Source organism: Centroberyx affinis, unplaced genomic scaffold (genome assembly GCF_046629955.1).
Source record: "Centroberyx affinis isolate AG114_WGS23_722 - 3 ecotype Tasmania unplaced genomic scaffold, CSIRO-AGI_Caff_v1 ptg000035l_1, whole genome shotgun sequence".
In the NCBI taxonomy this organism is placed as follows: domain Eukaryota; kingdom Metazoa; phylum Chordata; class Actinopteri; order Beryciformes; family Berycidae; genus Centroberyx; species Centroberyx affinis.
In genome coordinates, this window is record NW_027278749.1 from 372,670 (window position 1) to 394,846 (window position 22,177).

The 22,177-nt window shown below is 42.7% G+C and overlaps 3 protein-coding genes across 3 annotated transcripts; all 3 read right to left on the bottom strand.

The window, feature by feature from the left end:
- Nucleotides 1-816: 816 nt before the first annotated feature.
- On the bottom strand, nt 817-4,267 carry LOC139641616 (uncharacterized). Its single transcript, XM_071516109.1, has 11 exons — nt 4,144-4,267; nt 3,889-3,958; nt 3,616-3,673; nt 3,089-3,199; nt 2,777-2,920; nt 2,315-2,405; nt 2,052-2,104; nt 1,837-1,953; nt 1,530-1,552; nt 1,338-1,428; nt 817-1,125 (listed from the first exon to the last, which is right to left on the bottom strand). Exons 2-11 carry the CDS (start codon nt 3,955-3,957, stop codon nt 827-829), a joined length of 1,056 nt encoding a protein of 351 aa, XP_071372210.1. The 5' UTR covers nt 3,958; nt 4,144-4,267; the 3' UTR covers nt 817-826.
- A 3,923-nt stretch (nt 4,268-8,190) lies between these two features.
- iffo1b (intermediate filament family orphan 1b) lies at nt 8,191-16,610 on the bottom strand. Its single transcript, XM_071516083.1, has 9 exons — nt 15,622-16,610; nt 13,261-13,321; nt 12,035-12,130; nt 11,590-11,730; nt 11,299-11,483; nt 11,019-11,145; nt 9,711-9,803; nt 9,449-9,579; nt 8,191-9,117 (listed from the first exon to the last, which is right to left on the bottom strand). Exons 1-9 carry the CDS (start codon nt 16,608-16,610, stop codon nt 8,994-8,996), a joined length of 1,947 nt encoding a protein of 648 aa, XP_071372184.1. The 3' UTR covers nt 8,191-8,993.
- A 743-nt stretch (nt 16,611-17,353) lies between these two features.
- Nucleotides 17,354-22,177, bottom strand: opn9 (opsin 9). Its single transcript, XM_071515975.1, has 8 exons — nt 22,057-22,177; nt 20,914-21,064; nt 20,644-20,783; nt 19,590-19,728; nt 19,034-19,148; nt 18,699-18,779; nt 18,093-18,594; nt 17,354-17,809 (listed from the first exon to the last, which is right to left on the bottom strand). Exons 1-8 carry the CDS (start codon nt 22,157-22,159, stop codon nt 17,529-17,531), a joined length of 1,512 nt encoding a protein of 503 aa, XP_071372076.1. The 5' UTR covers nt 22,160-22,177; the 3' UTR covers nt 17,354-17,528.

The window sequence follows — 22,177 nt, forward strand, 5'->3', positions numbered from 1 at the left end:
AATGTTTATAACAGATTTTTCAGGCCTGTTGCTGTTGCCTAAGAGGAAACTTGACCATGATGTTTCCATTCAACATCCGGGACATTAAGATCATGAAAGGGTGTGAAAAGAGAACATAGATATAAAGTCTGAAACCGTGGGTTAGAAATGCTATGTTGTTATATGGCTGTATGTACTATGGTACACAACAATGTTGAAGATGTATCACATCTTTACAATTATCGATTCTTGTGTGTATAGATAGATTTTTTTGGTGTAACTTTGCGGTTAGATATATAGTATGTATGACATGGGGCCTTTAAAACAGAACTGTTTTGTAAAGGGACTTTTTAATCACTTCAATCACTAATAAACTACATTTCTGCTTCAAATGTTCTTTATTTAAAATAACATTTAATTGTAATCAAAATGCCCATTACTTGTGCAAAACAAACATTCATGCTAACCTAACTAGCTGGAGCTGACAAAGTGAGCTTGAGTATAGTACATTCTTAACTTATAACTTACAAAAGGGATCACCTTCCAGCTGCTCTTCCCAGAATGAAAATACTGGAGTATAAATCAATGTTCGGGTATACTTTCGTTCTTGCTGGTCTGGTGTGCAGTGGGCGCCATGAGTTTCCCCAGCTCCTGTAGAGACGGTGTCACTGTAGAGTGCTGTGATCCTTCCACAGCTTGCCAGAGGAAGATGAAGATGCTAAATCTCTTCCACACTCATTTGTGGATGTTTTACGATTCCTTCCATTGAGAGAATGCTTTTAGGATAGGTCTAGATCATCAGTGGTCACAGCCACTTACACAAATCTCCTGGGATTGTTATCATGCATCATAGCGCCTCCTCTTTGGACATGTGGCAGTCCTTCCCCTGCTCCTGAGAGGGGAAGAATACTCTGTCCACCTCTCTGTTCCTCTCCTCCTCAGACAGGTGAACGGAGGGAGACGGCGTGGGGTGAAACACAGGACAGTCTCTTTCTTCTTCTTCTTCTTCTTCTTCTTCTTCTTCTTCTTCATTGCTCGCTGTCTTTCTCGTCTTCTCCCCCTGTCTGGCCGTCAGATCAGCTTGGCCAGTAAACTGACTGAGCAAGCTAAAGATGACCGTCCCTGGATTGTGGACATGGACTTGACCTGAGAGAGACATTAATAGACAAAAGGGTGTAAATAAAGAAAATTCACACAAACTGACCTGTAGTTTTGCACTGCCATATATAGATTAGGACAACTGATCACATCTCAAGTCAAACTCATAACAGACAGCTGCATCTTTACAGTTTGTTTTATTTTCTTAAGAGTAAAGATATTTCACATAAAAAAAATATCTTCATTTCATTCATCAGTACCCAGAGTGGCTTGTGCAAGAGGACTAGATGGGTCTCTGGGGTATTGGTGAGTTGGCTCCTTAGCTTTGTGAGATGAAGCATCTCTCCCTCCCTAAAGAAGAGCACATCAATCAGTTTGGGGGAAACGTGAGAGAAACAAAACCAGATCTGTAAATCGAATTTGCACTAAAAACCTTGAAATTAGCCACTTACCTCATTACACAGCTTTACAATAGCTGGAAAACAGAAGATGAAATTAATGAATGATAGAAAATAAACAATTTTCTTCATACTAATTGCACTTTTTCATCAATGATGAATCATAGTGTATATGAGTTAGATAACATTGTTCTTAAACATTTTGCTCATGACAAATCCCTAATCACACAACTTAGAGGCCTTAAGTGATTTCTTTATTGTTTCCCGTTGAGCACTTTTAAGTGTTCAAGGCTGCTATCGATCAAACAGCTGAGTCACTGGAAACTGAACCTGTCCTGGAGAGATGTAAACACCATCTCACCTAGCTTGAAACATGTTTCATCTCCTGGGCGACGGAAACAAAACAGGATCACCAGGGCGATGCACCCGATGGCCACCACTGGACACAAGATGGCTGCCAGCTCTCTGCTCGTCTTGTCTGAGAGAGAGTGGAAAATCTCAACATCACTGGAATTTCTAACCAACTGACTCACTGTTTTAAAACAGTGAATATCAATTAAACACACACACACTCACCATTGTTGCGACTTGTTGCATTTCTTTCTGGAGCAACAAGCGGAGAGCCACAGCTGTGTAAGATAAGAGTGAGGTCTTAAATAAATACACTGACACATTTTAAGTACATCATTAAGTACCACTTATGAGACTAGACTAAAATATCTGTAATACCAGATGCTGAAATAATCCCAATCTCATATTAGTTAATTTCAAATGATCCAGATTTTGCGTCTCCAGTCTGTGAGGTGTTTATTGTTTCACTGCAGAAGTGTAAGACTCACTAGGGAAAGCGGCAGGATGTGGTGGAAGTGCTGCTGTGTCCTGAGGAAGCTTGAGTCTGGTTAATATGGCCTGAGGTCACAGCCGGTGCCACTGGAACACAGAAGAACAAAAAAACTAACACCACGCCATTAAATGGACAAAAGAAAAGTTGATGGCCATAATCTGCTCTGTTAAGTAGCTATGGAGAGCTCAGGGTGAGTCTTGTGTCATGACGATCCGTTTTCCTCTTTTCCCCTCTTCCCCCCTCCCATTGCCACCTAACACTGAAATATCAGCACCACCAACAGCACAGTATGCAATCTGGACTTCTCTACTGGGCCCCTTAACACAAGTACTGCAAAGCCCTTGGCATCATTTTTGAACATTTTCTTATGTCAAAGGATTATTTTGTCTTCCATGAGGCCCCATTGTGTGTTTGAAATGGTTGAAATTGTAAAAACATGCCACTGCTCAGTATTTACCGGTTGTGGTTGTCACACGGATCTTGACGCAGTATTTGCAGTTTTGTGAGCGTTTGTCAGTGTCGGTGCACCTGAAACCGGCCTCACAGCGACACCTGACGTTGGTTGTACTGGTGCAGTTCTGAACCACTTCCAGATGATAACCTGAGACAGACAGAGCAAAAACAGAGTCCTCTGGTGAGTGTAAGCACTGGCACAGCTCATTTATAGAAATGTAGTTTATGGAAGATGACTGTTATCATCATAATTCTGACAGGGAGTGATGAAATTGTCAACTAGATAGTAGAAGTAATGGCAGGAGAGTGGCTTTACCAGATCTACAGTCTCTGAAGCAGTAGAGGCAGCTGGGTTCACGGTTCCAGACAGATGTGTAGGTGCCGCTGGGACAGGGCTTACACTCACCACAAGACGACTCGTACTCACCTGAAGGAAAGAAAGGAACGGAAAGAATGACGAATGGGCGGCGTGGTGAACTGTTGGCAGTGCAGTGGCTGAGCGGAGAACAACAGGGTGACAGGGAGAGCAGAGAGAGACTGTTGGCCCAGAGTGCATATTAATGAAGGATGTGGTCATACGACAGAGAGAGAGCTGTGCGTGCACTATGCGTCATTTTTCATCAAGACAGGCAGAGAGAAAGACAGACAGAAAGAGAAAGATATGTCGCAGTGTTTTTAGTCACACTTCTTTCCAAACATTAATCACTGCTGATTGAGATGATAAAAACAATGAGAAGAGTGAGTCAAAGTCAGATGATGAGCAGACAGAGGGAGAAAAACAGGGGGAAATATAGGAATAAAAAAAAAGCCCACCCAAGGGGAAAATTTGCATATTTTTCTTACCTGGCGGACACCATCTACACGGTCCGTCATCCACATTGTCATTCTGGCTCCCCTGTGTCTGTTAACACATGGACACAGCTAGCTAAACACCACTACAACACCACCACAAAGCCTTGTCTAACTCATCATACGGGTCATGTCAAATATTAATTTTAGTGTGTATAGCTTTGACAGTGAGTGTTATTTCTTATACTTTAAAAATCAAATGACAAGAGGTTTTACAGTGGATTATACGATGAGTTAGGCAGATAAAGTGAGGAGGGAAATGGTTACCACGGGAGAGGTGAGCCCCAACTGTGCAGAGAACATCAGGACAGCCACAAAGCATTGCATCACTCCCATCCTATGAAGAAGTATTTAAAAAACGTCAATAATATGTCTGAATGGCAGATGTCCTCTAGTCAGCTACAGACAACACTGTGAAAGGCAGTGCAAGTTTTGTGAGCACCACAAAACTTGCTTATATCATTAAATAGGTATTCTTAGGGTGAGACATTAAAATCTAACAAAAATTAAAATGTTTTTTACCTTCAGAAAAGATGCACCTATTTTTCTCCCCTTATTTTGTCAACCAACTTCCTCAAGGTGTGCCTCTCGCTCTCTTTCTTTCTCTCTGTCTATCTTCTCTCTTCTCTACCCATCTTCTGTGTCATTATTTCCTTACCTGTTACATCTTCCTGTCTTCCTGTCTCTCCCGCCCACTACGTTCTACCCGTTCTGCTCTGTCCTGTTTACAACTTCGACTGTTTCTCATGCAGCCCCATCAGCGCTCTGACTAACATTTCTGTACCGAAGCCTCATCACTTTCCGTGCAAAGTCTAAGACTTAAAAAGAGAGAAGCAAAGAGTTATTCTGTGTTGTTGACTGTTGAGATAAAATCTTTTCAATAGTGACAGTTGCTGTTTTGATTTTCACAAGGTTGTCTGATAACAAAGAATCCCCAGTCCATTATTTGCTATCATATTTAGATTTTAATACATTTACTACACATGAAAATAATTGCAAACCCAATTCTCTTCAGTAAAAATAGAGGTTAGAGTAAAATGGAACCTAATGTTCATTTAATAGACTCTTTTAAGTTTACTAATAATAGTTTAGACTAGTGGCACGCTTCTTGCAGCCATATTTTTAACTTTTACAAAGTTTCAACCTGTCCTGTAAACATTTTTGTGTGTTGTATGCATGGGTATGAGGGAAAAAAACCCATAATAAAGTAACCCAATTAATTACACGTAATCTTGTTGCTCAGCTGCATCTTTTATTCTTTCCATCTCCCTTGACACATTACAGAGCTCTGCAGTGAAGCTTTAGCTGAACCGGCTTTGCTTTGACGTTTAAAGCTGCAGTCTAGTCACACACACACAAAGCACTCAGTCACTGTAATGAACACGAGAGCTTACAGTCAAATTGTTGTGTGGCACAAAACATTACATTTCTACATTAAAAGTATTTAGAGATAAGGCTTTCTCTTTCTTCTGCAGAGATATGGAGAAGTAAAATGAAACGACGACACTTTTTTGGCCCTTATCCACCACGATTTCCAGTGAAAAGCTAAATGGACCGATCAAGTCGTTCTATCTTAATTCAAAGCTCTTGCAGACTCCTTTTGAGGTTATGCACATGGTGTGTGACTGTGGACATACTTGAATTGCAGTCTTTAAACATAAATATATCCAAAGCTATTTCCTTGACACATATTATTATCATCAAAGCCATCATACAGTCATTTTTGCTAAAGCATTTGCATTTCAATATTTTTTTTTACATTTGAGTTGTTTTTAAAATGACTTTACTTAGCAACTACATGCACTCGTGAAGAAAGTGTCCTACTGAAAAAAACCCTCAATTATTTATTTAAATATTTACAGTTTTTTGAGGCCATTATTGTCAAATTTTTGTTTACTTCCCCAACGATACCTAGTAATAAAGGTAAAGACGATAACAATTGGATACTTTATGTTTCTGACTTCTTCATGTTGTGCAGCTGCCGTAGCAAAAGTCTTTTTAAAAACACTCACTTTATACAGAACGCCCAAAAACATACACACTGGCACATGCATACATAGAGACTCACTCAGTGCGTGAAAATAAAATAAAACTATACAAAGGGAAAGGGTGTGTTGTATTTCTCACACAATATATCTCTGGCATCCTCCTTCTATTCAATCACAAGCAAAAGATTAGGATCAGCATTCAACCAATTCCTAGTACCACACATGCACGTCATTTTATGTAAGCTTCAAATCTGTTTGTCCTCATCGCTTTATTATTGAAACGGAGCATTGAAGTGTGAATAGCTGTAATACAAGTACAATTCACCTGGTTCAACCACATAGAAGAAACTATGGCCAGGATTACATTTAGACAATAGTATTGGATAATAGTGTTGGTTTTCCTATCAATGATATCAAGTGTTCTGTTTTCCAGCTGTATGATAGTATATGTGGTACTGCAGTGATGTAACTGAGTTAAAGTCCATGGCTAATGTAAATAAAGCATCAATATGTTAGATGTGCACAAGAAAAATTGCTGAAGTAAAAATGAGGTATATGTCCATGTTAATGTATCATTCTATTCCCCCTGCAACATGTAAGAGATGAGGAAATCTGAATAGAAGAAATATAGTTAAACATTTTAACGTGTTAACATTTTTTGTTACATGTTATACAAGTATTAATGCTGATTGTTTAATATACATTTTTGCTTTGCTCTTCCTTTGTAAGTGCAAATGTTTACAAGCTCAAAAATAGGTTTATATACATCAAGCACCGTTGGTGAAGTCGCTTCGGCAGCACTATTTAGTCATCGATTTTTTTTCAGCAATTCTCTGTTAATTCACAAACTGCTTATGTTCATTTAGTTTGGCACTCAACGGCTAACTTAATTATTTCATAACCATCTTTTCATTCTTAATCTGTGCATCTATCCTTAATGTAATCTAAACTGATCCTGCTCAGCTGTCCAGCTCTGCTCAAACAGCAGAGCTCGGTACCGGTCTTCTCTCTAAGCGTTATTGCTGAAAATATAACTGATTAACATCCTACATATGACACTTGGGTGTCAATGCCCTTTATCATATCTTTCCCTCTCTCTGTGTCAGTGACAGTGAGACACAGAGAGCGGAGCAAGGCCCCAATGCTGACTCCAGATCAGCTTCAAGAGAGTACATATTTACACTATTCTCACGGCTCCGAGGGCAGACGGAGACTACGGCTGCGTTCCAAACTAAAAACAAGCATGCTTCCCTCTGACCTTGTCTACTCACAACATCAACTGTTTACCTGCCATCCCCTGGTACTTAAGCACCATTAAAGGAAAACACCACCCTCAGATACTCTTACACTATATCATCCATCTGTCATGTTCAGTGCATTCCAGGAGTTATTTTGTAGTGAAGTGTCAGAATTTTCTTTTTTGTTGTACCCACTTTCCCTCAACCTGCCTTGTCTACTTCTTCTTCAGTTACTGATTTCCTAAATTTCCCAGAATGACTTTCAACAACCCCAGAGAACGTGCATGAACTGAACAGCTTTTGGTGTTACGTGACAAGTAAAGTTAGCTTTGTAGTGGATATTGAATATATCCAGTGGATACTTGTTTTTCCACCTTCAATAACTTGTAAAGCAAATAGGTAAATTGTTCTTCCTCTTCCAGTAATCACAATTATATTCATCAGTATGCTTTTACTCATTTGCTTTATAAGTTAATGAAGGTGGAGAAGCAATTATCCACCCAGTATCTTATATCCAATATCAAGCTGACATCATGCCTGTTTTTTTGTGTAGGTGGAAAGCATGATAACAAGAGATTTCCCAGTCCAGAGAAAGAGAGTCACGTCCCTTACTCAAAACACAACATGTCTTGTGGCTGCATTGCATTCTGGTCTATTGAGGCTACTGTGGGTGGAGGAATCAATATCTCTGCCTCTTCTAGATGGATTTCTCCCTGTATGATTGTTGAACATCGGGGGACTGACACTAAAACCTGACCATTGATTTTTTAGAGTTGAAAATTAAATTCCTATTAAACTCCATGTAGCTGCACTGGAAATATCTTGACGGGATGAGATATTTTGGCCAGTTACAATAAGAAAAACAGACTACTAAACAACAAAATGAGCCAAGAAATGCAAGATACATTGCCAATAGCTGTTTTAGGGTGGATTTTTCCTTTAAATTGCACTTGATTCCAGGTAATTCACAACAGATAAACAATTGAACAGGACCACAGCATACTGTCACCATGACAGACCAAAAAGCATTTTCTTTTCAACATTACACCTGACAATCTCAACAATGTCAAAAGGGAGGCAAGCATGTTGGCGTTCAGACCTGCAGTTCCAAATCACACACAGCTGACACAGGACAGCTGTTCCTGTGATTGTGTTTCTTCATATTTTGGTTATTTCTATAATTTCCTTTTTTTATGTTTTGCTTATTGAAGCGCAGATGTTTTGATGTAATTATGGCTTAAAATTTGCTTTGTCCATGATTTGACTTGACGTTATGATACCGATACAAAACAAGCTCTGTATCTGTAGGTAAGGCAGTAAAAATCTAAATCATAACATCCTATTAGACTCAGAGGTGCCAATAAATGACTTATACAATCAAAATTCATCAACACACTGCTTGCTGTATCAACTTCAGGACAAACATTACATAATAGACCAAAGCACTATTAGATTCCAGCTATGCTGCGCCTATTTTTTTGTTCGTCCGTTGGTAGAATGTAAATTTCGGCAAAATTATGGGACTGGGAATTTGATTGGAGCAGCTTCTGTGAAGTTCCAGTGGCTTCAAGGCGCTGTAAGCACTGACAGTGATACGACACACAGCAGTTATACGCTACAAAGCCTGAGATGCGCAAGTTAACGAGTGTTAGTACAGGATGTGTTGAGTCCCTGTAGCCTACAGCACTGTATTGTCCCACCGCATCACAAGGCCAATGCCCCATCACTTACAGTCAATCCAGGATCATCAACCTCCCACACCTTCTTCACATCAATATAATCCACCATATAAAACACCAACACACTCTCTCAACTACTACTGTCTCATACAAGACAATACAACTGTAAGAAGACCTCTTCCCCCAAAAGGGCAGTGACATTTGCATGGAATAGTAATAATAATAATAATAATAATAATTCACCTCCGCTACACAATTTCTATGTTCAAAGTCTTCTCAACAAACCGTCAGACCAAAGTTGATTTCCACGGACAGCAGAAAGAAAAAAGATATGGATCAGTAAATCTATAGGTTAATGTAAACATGGTGTTGCCGTAGTTAGGTGTATTGCGTTGGTGTGGTGCTGTAGCTGAATGCAGTGCAGGTCACATGACAACACTCTCCTTCCCTGCTGGACTGAGGAGGGGTCAAGATCTGGCTGCGCCAGCGGAAGGAGGTGGAGGAGGAGGAGGAGGAGGTGGAGGAGAGGCTGAAGTCTTCTCGCTCTCTCTCTGGTCACACTCCTCACTAGACCCAGGCACAGCAGAGTTACTGCCAAAACAAGACAGAAACAGAAATAGGAGATGGGGAACAGGATTAACAAGCGAGAAAGTAACAGATACTGCATGTGTTGCCCCTTTGTTCTTTTGGTATTTTTATGGATATGTCTGTGCTGGTGCAGGGAGCGGTAGGTGTGGGAGATTTTATTTAATTTTTGGGGCTTTTTTGTTGTTGTGGTCCAATGTATATTTTTTTTTCTGCTAATTAGGATTTCTGGAACAAGAAAAACAGTTCGACAGACACAGAGACAGATAGATAAATTCATAACTAGACTGTAAGAAAGATACTGTGTGTGTGTGTGTGTGCGTGTGTGTGTGCGTACCTGTCTCCGCTCTGTGTGATGAGCCTCCTGCAGGTCTCCATCTGAACGTCCAGTCCTCTCTTCATTGAGCACATCTCCATGTACTCATGCAGGTGCCGGTTCATGTCGCTCTTAGCTGTGGCCAACTCCAGCTGCAGTCAGAAACATGCAATTGGAGATATGCACACACATATACTGTTGATGCACGCCAACACAAACATGCACGTTCAACTAGAAGCACGTACAAACACACACACACACACACACTGCATGTAAGTCTCACCTCAATCTGGTCAATTGTCTCTTGGTATTCCTTCTCCCGAGACTTGAAAAGACATTCTGTGTCGTTAATCACCTTTTCCAAACAGTCTTCCTGCTGGAGAAAGAGAGAGAGAGAATGAGATGGAAAGAGAGAGAGTGAAAGAGATGCATTGTTCCATGTTGGTTTATAACTGGATGGAAGTATATTGAGTTTATCAGCCATTCCTCTAAGGAGGAAATAGAGTGGAAGGACACTTAGCAGTATACAGAACATGTGTTTGTGTGCCAAGTGCCCCATAATCAGACACCAAGTAAGTACACTTACACTACTGTTAAAACACAGCTGGCTTTGTTCTATAATCTAATCAAATTACACTGACTAATGCAATTCCTCCCTTTGAAGGGACAGCAGATGGTTCAAATACCACACAGTCGGTGACTGAAAACAAATACCTACATGCATTTCTTGGAAACAAACATACTGAATACCAACTGGATGGAGACTGCATCTGTTTGTGTCTGTGTGTGTGTGTGTGTGTGTGTGTATGTGTGCAGTGTGTGTGTGCTTTAAGAGAGCGATACACTGAAATGGCCCTGACAGTGTAGAGCAGTGAAGGTCAGTGGACTGGGCTGTGAGTGATGCAGCTGAATCAGACAGTCAATGCCTGAGGCCAAACCCTGGCTGACCACCATTAGCCTTTCGCTCCGCACACCGACTCCGCTCATGACATCAGTACTTTAAAAGCCTCCTTGAAATCTAAACTGACACTACTGGCAAATACATTACATCTAAAGAATGTGTTAATGAGAAGTTATAAAAATGGTGCAGCACCTGATTACATGGTTTAATCAAACAAATTACACTTTATCAGTGTGACTTTTGCACAGAAATGGCTGAATAAGACATACAGTACATCTGAGGGCTGGCTTCAGAATGGTTAAGATGAGTAATAGTAAATATTAGACATACAAACAGTGTTGGTCTGTATGACTATGGTTGCACTTGTTTCAATGTGATTTTTATCACCCAATCATGCACAAAAATCTGAATTTGCTCACGCTGCAAACGCATTGAAAAAACAGATTTGGAGGTGGTCATCCTGACAGGTTTACACTGTGGAAATTATACATTTTGCATATCAGTAATGTAAAGACAAAGAGCTGCAAAAACTAGTGTGTACGCAGACTTAAATAAATACAGCCACAGGAGACACCTAAGAGGAATTTTCAGGCTATGTGCGGACACACAGCGATGTGATCTAATAAAGTCCAATCTTTGAGATCAGAGCCCAGAAATGGCATTAAAATGACAACTGTGGCCTCAGCCTACCTCTCCTGGCTGGTGGGTGGGGTCAGGAGGCAGAGTGCATCCTGGAAAGTCCTCCCAGAGAAGCAGCGTCTCTTCAGTCTCCTCCCAGGCCAGACTGTCACAGTCATCCTCAAACTCACATTCCCGCCTGCAATAAACATACATGTAGACAAACACCCATACACAAATGCACACACACACACACACACAAAACATACACACAATTAGTCCAAGTGCAGGACTGATCCACACTTATATTATACTTGGACTCATCACATATCCACAAAGTCTGGCCACTCACAGGTGGTTCAGCATCCTCTGCATCTCCTCATTGATCTGATTGGCCGATGAGCCGCAGTGCTCCTCGTCTTTAGGCCCGCCCCCGTCGCTTTCAGAGGTGCTGATGGGCTCGTCACACTCGCTCCCATTGATAGACAGAGGGGTTTGTTTCCGGCGACAGTTTAAGGAGGACTGGGTGTTCGGAACCTGAGGATTCAGTCAGAGATATATTCAGGATTCGGCTTAAAGATCAGATGACCGCCATGAACTCACAGGATAAATGACTCATATACTGGGCAGCTGTGACCCGTACCTGGTACATCTGGATGACATCCTCACAGTTCCTCTGCTGGGCGACGTCACACAGGCGAGCGGTGATGTCGATCCTGCGGCAGATGTCCATGTCCACCTTCATGGCCTTCTCCTGGATCTTACTGTCCAGCTCCGACAAGTTCTGCCAAGAGGATGGTGGAGAACAGAGAGAGGGAAGGGAGAAGGAAACTTACCACTGAGAGGAGTACCTACAATTACTCTAATAATTACTAGAACATTCAAATAATATTATATTTATTTGAATGTAGTATATGTGGGAAACATAGCCCAAGCCACAGTAGTAGGCATATTAGTGCCAAGATCTTCCCATTGAGATGCAGAGGGTCAGTTAATTACTGTTAGTATGCATAGCTAGGAGGATGTATGGCTAGTATATCACTGTATTCACACTGTATTCACATTCACACACACTGTGCTGTGCTCACATTGCTCATGAGGCCTTTGAAGAGAACCAGCTCTGCCTTCAGCTGCTGAACTCTGACAGCCAGCTCATCCTGACAGCCTTCACTCTCCTGCAAATCCTGCGGACACAAATGGAGCCATGAGAAACACACATGCACACACATTTATCCTGTCACAGCTCCATCTTTCCTGGAAATGAGAGATCAGATTGTGCCAATAGAGGTCATCAACAAAAATAATGCAGCCACACTAAGTTAGCACACACATCAAAACACTGTAAATCCTGAACACATAATCTCCTTTGGGCAGCTCTGGATTTGTTTGATGATCAGGTAATTCCCTCTTACAGATTGTATCTCTGTTTATTTATTTATATGCATTACAATATTGGCCAGGCCCTTTTGAGACTTAAGTGGTGCTTTGTTGCATGTGGTCTTCTGCTGATGTGATGCTGCCTGCAAAACTGGGTCAGGTGTAGATTCCCGACAGTGGTACACACGCACGCACACACACACACACACACACATACAGACACACACACACACACACACAGACACACACAGGAAATCAACAAAACTTTGGGCTCATACAGAGACTACATCAGGAAACCCTAATATGGCAATCAAATTGAGAAGAGGTGACAGAATCTAATAAAAAAAACCTCTATATCCCACTCAAAATTGATGTTTTCTATTATGTTTTAAATGAGAATAAGCCACAAGCTCTTTATTGTTTGATGGCCAATGATGAAGAGAGAAAGGAAACCAATTGCAAAGACGTGCAACAGCTTTACACGTCAGGATTTAAACCAACAGCGGCGATACGTGCTACACAGAGGAAACTAGATCACTATCAGAGACCTTACTGTTTGCCAATCAAATGGCATTCATACCGAACAGCTCTCAGCTATAATTAAGCTGTGTCACCTTTCCATAATATCATAAAGGGCTACATCTATGCCATTTCACCACTATCACTGCACTGTTGGTAGGCCAGGAATACACACATGGTATGCTATTATTAGGTTAGCTAAGCCTTTGGTTAAGCTTCACGCCCAAGAATTGAGTTTGGCCATTTTCAGTGACTCAGGCTGATGTCAAAGCTGTCACCACTGAGGTAAAGAGTCAGGCCTTCAGACACACCGCACTGTTGGCCTCCAGCCCCATTTTGATACAGCTCAGTGGGCAAACAATGCCCAATACACACACACACGCAAGCCCCCCTCAACCACACATATACATAATATTACCTCCTGTAGGTCCACGATCTTCTGTTGCAGATCCACCCTCATAGTGTATTCCTCCTCCCATCTACAAGACAAAGATGAACATTAAAATTAACAATCGTCAATTAATCATAATTTGATATAGACAGATGATAGATAGATAGATAGATAGATAGATAGATAGATAGATAGAGAGAGAGATAGAATGAGTTAGCCCAGTGATTAGCTACAGTATGTGACTGAGTATTTGAGAAGGTGGGCTGGAGGTGAGTGAGTGAGTGAGTGAGTGAGTGAGTGAGTGAGTGAGTGAATGAGTGAGTGACAACTGACTGATTCACTGACCGATAGATTGATTGTTTTGATGAATTGTGTTTATGGTGCATCTGAGATGATTGGCCCATTAATCTGAGCTTTAATCCATTTAAAAGCCTGTGCATTTGGCATGTTAGAACTACAGTATATGATGGCAGATTCAGTGACTTAACACACAAGCTCAGGGGAAATCCACTCACTGCAGAGACTGTAGCCTCTTATATAATTGCTGTTTGAAATGCAGAATGCTGCGGCACAGCAAGACCTTTAGGAATACCGAATCTGAAACAAATGAAGCCATAAAACAGGAGTTTGCTGTCGTAGGGAGTGATTGCTTGATCAGTAAGGTGAGAGCGAGGAGAAAGACGAGAAGTGCTCCTTCTGCAAGCCGGCCCCCTATCCAGCAATTACAGCTTGCAGTGTATGCTGCATTGCAGATACTGTGTGGAGTGTAGAGAGGGATGCGCAACGGGAAAGAACTAGGCAGAGAGAGCGAGAGAGGGAGAGTGTGTTGGTGTGTGTGTATATGTGCGAGAGAGAAAGAGAGAGAGAGGGGAGGATAGATTGTGGGGTAAGGAGAATAGAGAGAAGCTGACAGTGGAGGGATAGAGAGACAGACTGATAGCAGGGAGGAAGGGGTGAGTGGACGGGACTGAGCAGAGCAGACTGAGAGAGGGAGGGGACAGAGGGAGGATGAAGGGAGGATGGGGGAAAGAGAGAAGTAGTCCTTGAAAGAACAAAAGTGGGATGGGTATATGGGCTGGAGCAAGGTAAAAAAAAACGAAAGAAAAAACGTGAAATGCACCGCAAGCTTTGCATTTTACGTCATTTCTCTTTTTCTGTAGGTGTGTTTTATCTCCCTAATGCTCTACCATACAGTGACAATAGTTGCATTTGTCAAATAGATATGAAAATGACTCACGGGGGCAACAACATTGATTCCATTATTAAACTGGAAACTGTTATAAATCTTCAACTTTACAGGTAATCGGACAGATATCAGGGAGACGAACACTGACTTGATTCAGATGGGAATTCCAAGACCTTGAATCTGAAGGAGTGGGGTTGACTTTGAGATACAGACTTTTAATTTTCCCACCGGCCCGAGCTAAACTGATCGAAGCTCTGCTAACCAGTTGGGAAACACTAGAGCCAAGAACCATTCCAGAAGGATCAAAGGGTGAATCAAACCTATTTTTAGTTCATAAGTTAATAATGGGTGAGAAAGGGCAGCTGTAACACATGGCCCATGTGTCGGAGCTAGAATGTAAACACTCTGGAGGAGAGGAGAGAAGCAAACCAGTCACTCCCTAGTCCATATACAGCATATGTCTGATCACACACACACACACACACACACACACACACACACTAGAGCACTTAGGTTTTCCCCTATGCCTTGTTCACAAAGAGCCCACTGTCCTGTGGTCAGGAGCTCCTCTCTGAAGAATGCATGGCTGCTCAGTTGGACATAATATGAAGGAATTCAGAGTTAGTGATGTCCACTCAGTGTCCTGGGGCAGGGGCCAAGTCCTTTCACACCAAACTCCATAAAACAATTTTCTATGACAGGACATACTTGTGGATTTATCTCCTTCTGCATCTCATTCACACATGGCCTGTTTTCTTTCACAGTTTAATGCAAGAAATTCCTGCAAGCCAATTAAGTCATGAGTCAGTCAACTTCCGGGAAACTTCATGATTTACGAGGGGAATAGTTGGGTTTTTATATATCCCTAGGCTTTGACCTTTATTCTTCTTTATATTTAGCATTTATGAGTGTTAATGTGTGATATATTTCTAGCAGCACCATCTGCCACTGTGGTCAGACATGCCTTGGATAGGAGGCAGGGTCAGGCTGGAGGTGATGGATGGAGAGGTTTTCTGCTGACTCGGCTTCTGCTGGAGACAGCTGGTCTCACACACTATACTCTGCTTTATAGCTCCAGCCACTCCTCCAAAGATAATACACCCGCTTTAGTAAACTACAGGCCAATTCGATTCTAAGTTGTGGACCTTTTGACAACAGTTACAGTAAAGTAGCCTATAATAAAAGGGTTTGATGTCATTTACCTGCGTTTATACTCGTCTCTTTCCCTCTTCACTTTAGCCAGGACATTATACAAGGCTCTTATCTCCGGGGTGATGGTGTCAATCTGGACCCCAACTCCATCCGGGTGCATCCAGGACACACCGGGGCTGGTCAGACGCTCCACGCTGGGGCCGAACTTGCGGGTGTGGTTGTAGGACCAGATGGTGCCGGGGAGGAACCGGGGAGGAGGGTTGGTGGAGGTCCCGGGGCCACAGCTGCTGTTGGAGACGGTTTTAAAGCCGGAGCCTCCGCCTGGGGAGTCCACACAGGGACTGGACTGGCTGATGGTGATGGTCGGATTAGAAGTGATATTTGGTTGTGTTGAATTGGGGTTTTCAGCTTTGTTGCTGGGCGTTGTTGTAAGCGGCGGTGTGAACAGTGTTGTAGGCCTCCTGGCAGAGTTGTTGGTGTTGTGAAACGGGAGGGAGCCGGGCCTTAGTGGTATTGTTCCGACGAATCCAGTCTGCACACCTGTTTCCTGGGTATGCGCCCTGCTGTCACAGCATCCACCCTGGCAACCTTTGTTGGCATCCAACGCCTGTTGCAGCTGTTTCTCTAAAATCTTATTTCTTCGCTCTAATTCGTGCACTTTGGCCAGGAAGCAACGGAACCTCAGATTGAGGGTTTTGAGGACACTGATGTTGGATCCCAGGTCATTTCTGAGAGCCATCGCTCCGGGAGGCGGGTGCACAGCGCGGTGCTGATGGTGGCTGTGATGGAGGTACGGTGAGGTTTGTGAGGGTGCGGTGAAGTCAGGCCCAGGCAGATCAGGCCCCGACCCGGGCTGCTCACCCAGCAGAAAGGATGCTGGGTCCGGTCCACCGAAAACGGCGTCGGACAAGAGGCCTGAGGGGGAGTCCGGGTGGCTGGGTACTTGGCTCTGCTGTTGATGCTGTTGGAGATGCGTGTTGGCCCCCAACAAAGGATTCATGCTATGGTATGGAAAACTAAAGCGCTGCAGATCTGGCATGAACACGGACGGGAATTGTCTTGATATAACTGAATACACTGACTGGCGAAATAATATTTGGGTGGAAAGCGTACCAGAAAGACGTGTGCGCAAAATACCTGTATTTACCTGATTACGTAACCGTTTCTAATTAAGAATCTTATCCTTAAAGCTGGAAGGTCTTAACGTCGTCTGGATGGATAAGTGCTCTCGCATTAGCGGTCCGCAACAAAACACCAAAAAGCGTCTCCAAACGGGCTGCGCATGCGAAAACAAACGCGACAACACTGGATCTGCGGCTTGGTGAGATGTCTCGCAAAATCAACGGAATTAAATGAAGAAAAACTCATGCAGAGCACTAATGAATAAAGGAGAAATCCAGTGTCGCCGCCACAGTGAAGTTCCTTATCTGGCAACAAGATGTGACCGCAGGCAGGAGCAAGTGCTGCGGGATTTGAAGAGCACAGCTACCGTAAATACGCAACTAGAGAAGCGCTGCTACATTAACTCTTTGCTGTCTGCAGGCTGTAACCCCCTCGTTGAGTCATTAGTTTGTTATTGTGTTGAACACGGAATAATGCAGGTTTATTAGGAGAAATGAACAGAGCCAAGCCTACAGGCCAAACCGTCACACAATCTCAAAATAAATAATTTTCTCAAATTCCGGAATAATGTTTTTATTAAATTGTGCTGAACCACAACCAAACACCAGGCCAGTGGCAAGTTTTAATATTGCCTTCAAAACATTTTTATCTATGAATAGACAAAAGCCACAACATGAAAACTCTACTGTCATACTAAGCTATAAAATAACAAACAAAAACACTATTGATCAACAAAAAAAGACATACATTGGACATTAGAAACAGCCTACTTGACAACTAACACAGCTGTGGTTAACACCAGTGTATGTTACAGGCCTTTTCTATAGTGCAATATCTATCTATCTATCTCAGACAGTGAGCAGACTGACTCTCTATGTCTCTTTCCCTTCACCGGCCCTGAGTGTCTCTCCATGTTGACCCGGGTGTCCAAGGAGGCAAAGTCCAGTATCACAGCATCACATCCCACTGAGATGTTGTCTCTCGTGGAGCCTCTTCTTTCTCTTTTACTCCTCCCTCTGTTCCCCTGTTTCTTCCCTCGCTCCAGCACAGACAAGGCCATGGGGTTGCTCCTCCTCCTCCTCCTCCAGCTCTTGCAGGAGGACAGGCTGATGCTCCCTTTGGGTGATTAGAGAAAAGAAGAGAGAGAGATAACAACAACAACAAGAAGAAAAGAGAAAGAAGAGAATAAGAGAGAGGTAGCTTGTCACTAACTGCACTTTGGTTATGATCAAATCATATTTTTTTCAGATAGTTATTTGGCTTTAAGGAAGTATTTCTCACTCAATGAATGTGAATTATTGCGTGTGAGAGACCCAAAACAGGACCTGCTCTTTCAACCTCACCAAAGAAAAAGACAAACTTAAGGAACAGTTAGTGAAGTTGAAGAGTGCCTCCTTACTTTCACCGGAGCTCCCCTCTCTCCCGTGGGCTTTCCTCCTCTCTGCCTTCTCCCGGCCAAACAGCATCTCATAGACATTGTCCCTGAACTCCCTGTTCATGATCTGGTAGATGAAAGGGTTAATCATGCAGTGTGATTTGGCGAACATGGCAGGGATGAGGGTGACGATGGGTGGCAGGCAGGAAAACGGCTGGCTGCTCTGTGTCACTGGCACCCCCTCCTGGCCCAGGGATGAGCTGAGGGTCGGGCCGGAGCTGGAGGAGAGATCCCTCCACTGCTCCTCAGGCTTGTAGTGGACGCTTCCGTAATAAACCGCGGCGGTCCAGTTGAGCAGTGAGGGGATGTCCAGTATCTGTGGAGTGGCTGGGGAGCCTGTGGCCATGACAGTGGGGTCCTCCACCTCTGCGTCTTGCTCGTCTCTGGGAATGAGGGCGGAGTAGAGCGACACAGTGGCATAGGGAGTCCAGGCCAGGAGGAAGGTGGTGCACACCACAGCAGCCACCTGGAACGGACATACACTTTATTCTCTCTGCAAGACCTCTGTCATTCATTTAGTTTGTAATGTGCAGCACATCTCATAACACATATCCTCTATACAGGCTCTACCTTTGTAAGTCTTAGGTCTTTGCTGGTGTGATTGACAGAGGAGGAAGGTATAGAGGCCAGGGTGCGATTAGATTTATAGACCTATAAGAACAGAAGCAACAGTTAAAGGAACTATTTGCAATTATACCAGAATTCACAACCATTTTACTGCACACATTCTAGAGCAAGATATAAAACTCCTTACATGCATTATGCCAGGGTTACTAATGCATTACAACAAATTAATTACATGCACATAAGATGCTAGAATATGCTGGAATACAGACGCAGCTCCCCAGGTCCCTGCTGCATCATGGACTCTCCATTTTGTGTCATGAGGCAGCAGTTGCCCTCACCGTCAGCAGGATGGCCAAATATGAAGCGATCATGGTGAGTGTAGGGAATCCAAAGCACAGCATCAGGATCAGGAAGATGTAGACTCTGTCATTCAGAGATGATCTCATTCTCCACCTTAAAATAATGGGAGGAGCAGACTGATTATTGCTGACATGTTTGTCTGCAAATACATTAAGCACACTTTTTTTTTTAAATCAGAAAATGCACAAACACAGACACATGTCTGCATACACTTGTGCATGTACACTACCAATCAAAAGTTTGGACACACCTGATTGAATGTACTATGTTTTTCATTATCTTAAAGCCATTTTGATCTAAAAGCTTAACTGCTTGAAATTTGTTTGTTAGACAAATATAAATAGTGAAGTTGATGCCTATGTATGAATTTCTTTTCAAAGCCTTTGCCTTTCCATCAAAGCAAAGGGTGTCTACTTTAAAGAATCTAAAATATATGATAGTTTTGATTTGTTTAACACTTTTTTGTCACTAATATATAATTCCATTTGTGTTATTTCATAGTTTTGATGTCTTTTGATGTCAGCAGAGGATTACCAGTTGATGGTGCAGCTGGTTCCATAAGGCTCTGGTCCGTAGCTCCCAAAACCAAAAGCAGGCAGGGAGGCCCAGAACAAAGTGTAAACCCACAGCAGCCCTATGGACAGAGACACATGCCGCCTCTCGATCCATTGACCTGGAGAGACAAGGAGCATGTAAACCACTTAATGACCTTAGCATGGCTTTTCATGCAGACTGTGCAGTTCTTCAGGGTGTAAGTGTAATGTGCACTCTACCTCTTGAGAATTCACTCAACCCTTTTCTTGAAGCATCAGTAGATTTATTGACCTTTTAGTGTAAGAAATCTCTAAATGAGTCTTTAAATCAACAATTCTTGAAATCAATACATGTGGGTAAGAAAATGAGAAAAGGTCTCAAACAGAGCAGAAACCTGATAAAAAAACAAGCTGATATTATTACAATACTGTTTTGCGGAGGTGTGACCAAGCCAACTTTGCTCCAGTCCCAAGTCAGTCTCAAGTCAATCCCAAGTCTAAATGTAAATTTCCAAGTCAAGTCAGAACAAATCAAGAGTCCAGTACCAATTTAATATCTTTAAGAAAACAAAATATCTAGGACGTTTTAATGCAGTAATGTTTTAATAGTATAAAAACGTGGTAAGTGCATTATGAGTTTGATTTCTATAATCCGTTTCAACTTCGATAAATTCAATCACTCCGTACAAATGCAGAAAACAGAATTTAAATTCAGTTGTCTGGTGGAGTCAAGTCTCAAGTATTCTCTTCATGCACCCAGTCAAGTCTCAAGCAATTAAACTTGTGACTCGAGTTTGACTTGAGTCCATGTCATGTGACTTGAGTCCCCACTTCTGCTGTTTTGTAAATAAGTAACAAGGTCTGGACCATTTCTGAGCTAATAAGCCATGTGGCCTTTGGAGCAAGAAATAGTCCAATTTATCACAGTGTTGGGTGGGTGAGCTGTGTGTGTATGTGTTTGGGGGTGGGGTGCAGTGTGTGTGTGTGTGTGTGTGCGTGTGTGTTGTATGTCCAGGTCTCTGTGCGCCAGTGTAAGCAGAACATCTCAGACTTGCCGTATTTGAAGCAGCAGATCTTCAGACAGCGGTCCAGGGAGATGAGGCAGGTGGTGAGCAGAGAGGCGATGCCAAACACAAAGCCCTGCATGCCGTACCAGAGGCACCCCGTCTCCCCAAACACCCAGGCATGACACAGGCTGACAAAGGGAGAGAAGGGTTTAGTCCCCAGCTGGACGGATTATCACCTTCTGTCTCTGACAATGCCTCACTTCAGTGGTCTACTCACAATATCACCTCCTCCAGTTTAATGGGAGACTCCTTCCATACCTGGAAATAATGGGAAATGGCGCTCCCAAGAGGCTGAAGCCCAAATCGCAGACAGCCAGGTTGATGGTCATGAGCTCTGGAGGTCTGAGTTTCTTCCTCTTCCTACAGTAGACTAACAGCACCATGCCATTCCCCAACACTGACGTGACACCTGGAGAGAGAGAGGGAGGGAGTGAAAAGATGTTTGAGTGGGGGAGGGCTTAGATGTACTGAGGGAAATGCAAAAAATACTGAAGGTTATGAGAGCACATCATTTTATTAATTCCAGTCACAAAACACTATCACGGCAGGTGGTCTTTTAATCCTAGAAATATCAATTGTGCACGAGGGCTAGACCAGAATGCTTAGGGGTGGATCAATGATTCCTCTAATATTTTCCCCTCCATCCCAGTAGACTCGAACCCGCTGCTCTCCAGTCTACCTGAACACTCATGCTGCTCCATATTCAGATAACCAGCCCAGACAAAGTCCAACAAAGATGAATTGACAAGCTTGTCGGAGGGGAGCGGAGTCCTGTTTGTTCATAGATCCTTTGTTTTGTTGTTTAAACCAGACGGTGGAGGTAATGATTAGGATCCACAGGACTGAATCAGACAAGTTCCCAGAACTCTCCATGCTGTGAAGCCAAATGAAGAATATTCTCTGTGATCCGGCACCATGCTTTGGCTCAGTTGACCCTTCACTGTTTTGCATTCAGACAGCACTGCCTTCAAAAAGCCAAGAGGAAAATGCCTGGTCGGATCTTACACATCGATGATAGATATTTACACTCATGGACTGGAACAAAGCAAAAGTCTTGCTGTGTATCCCCATCACAAATACAATAACCTAAAACAAATCATTAATCAGTCACACAGTGTCCATAGACCTTAGGTTCTTGGTTTTAACTAGCAATGTGCAAAGTGTTAATTCTGATAATGTACAGTGTACTTCCAATTTGTTATCATAAAACATATTTGGTGTATCTTTTGACACAATTTGAAATATTCTGTCTCTCTGTGTCACCTATTTGTAAAAAAAAAAAAAAAAAAAAAAAAGGTCAGGGCAGGATGATCTCCCTCTACTAAAGTGATCCTGAGAATTACATGAAGCATCCTCTGAATTACCAAGATAAGAAGCGCCTGAAACCACTAATAATGTCACCTGTGACAAAAAGGAAGGTGGCGACGACCAGGTCTGCTCCAGGGGAAAGGTGGGAGCGGAACAGCGGGTGGATGGAGGAGGGGACGAACCAGAAGCGAGCCATTCACTCCCATGTATGTAC

Bases quoted from the DNA above. Each gene is read 5' to 3' on its own strand.
- iffo1b (XM_071516083.1), bottom strand. From the start codon at position 16,610: ATGCCAGATCTGCAGCGCTTTAGTTTTCCATACCATAGCATGAATCCT. The intron at 9,580-9,710 runs GTGAGACTTACA...TTCTGACTGCAG, and splicing joins AGACAATTGACCAGATTGAG to CTGGAGTTGGCCACAGCTAA. The intron at 9,118-9,448 runs GTACGCACACAC...TTGTTTTGGCAG, and splicing joins ATCACACAGAGCGGAGACAG to TAACTCTGCTGTGCCTGGGT.
- opn9 (XM_071515975.1), bottom strand. From the start codon at position 22,159: ATGGCTCGCTTCTGGTTCGTCCCCTCCTCCATCCACCCGCTGTTCCGC. The intron at 21,065-22,056 runs GTGACATTATTA...CTCTCTCTCCAG, and splicing joins CACCTTCCTTTTTGTCACAG to GTGTCACGTCAGTGTTGGGG. The intron at 19,729-20,643 runs GCAAGTCTGAGA...TTGTCTCTCCAG, and splicing joins GATCTGCTGCTTCAAATACG to GTCAATGGATCGAGAGGCGG.
- LOC139641616 (XM_071516109.1), bottom strand. From the start codon at position 3,957: ATGGGAGTGATGCAATGCTTTGTGGCTGTCCTGATGTTCTCTGCACAG. The intron at 3,674-3,888 runs GTAACCATTTCC...ATGTGTTAACAG, and splicing joins TGGGGCTCACCTCTCCCGTG to ACACAGGGGAGCCAGAATGA. The intron at 2,105-2,314 runs GTGAGTCTTACA...TATCTTACACAG, and splicing joins ACATCCTGCCGCTTTCCCTA to CTGTGGCTCTCCGCTTGTTG.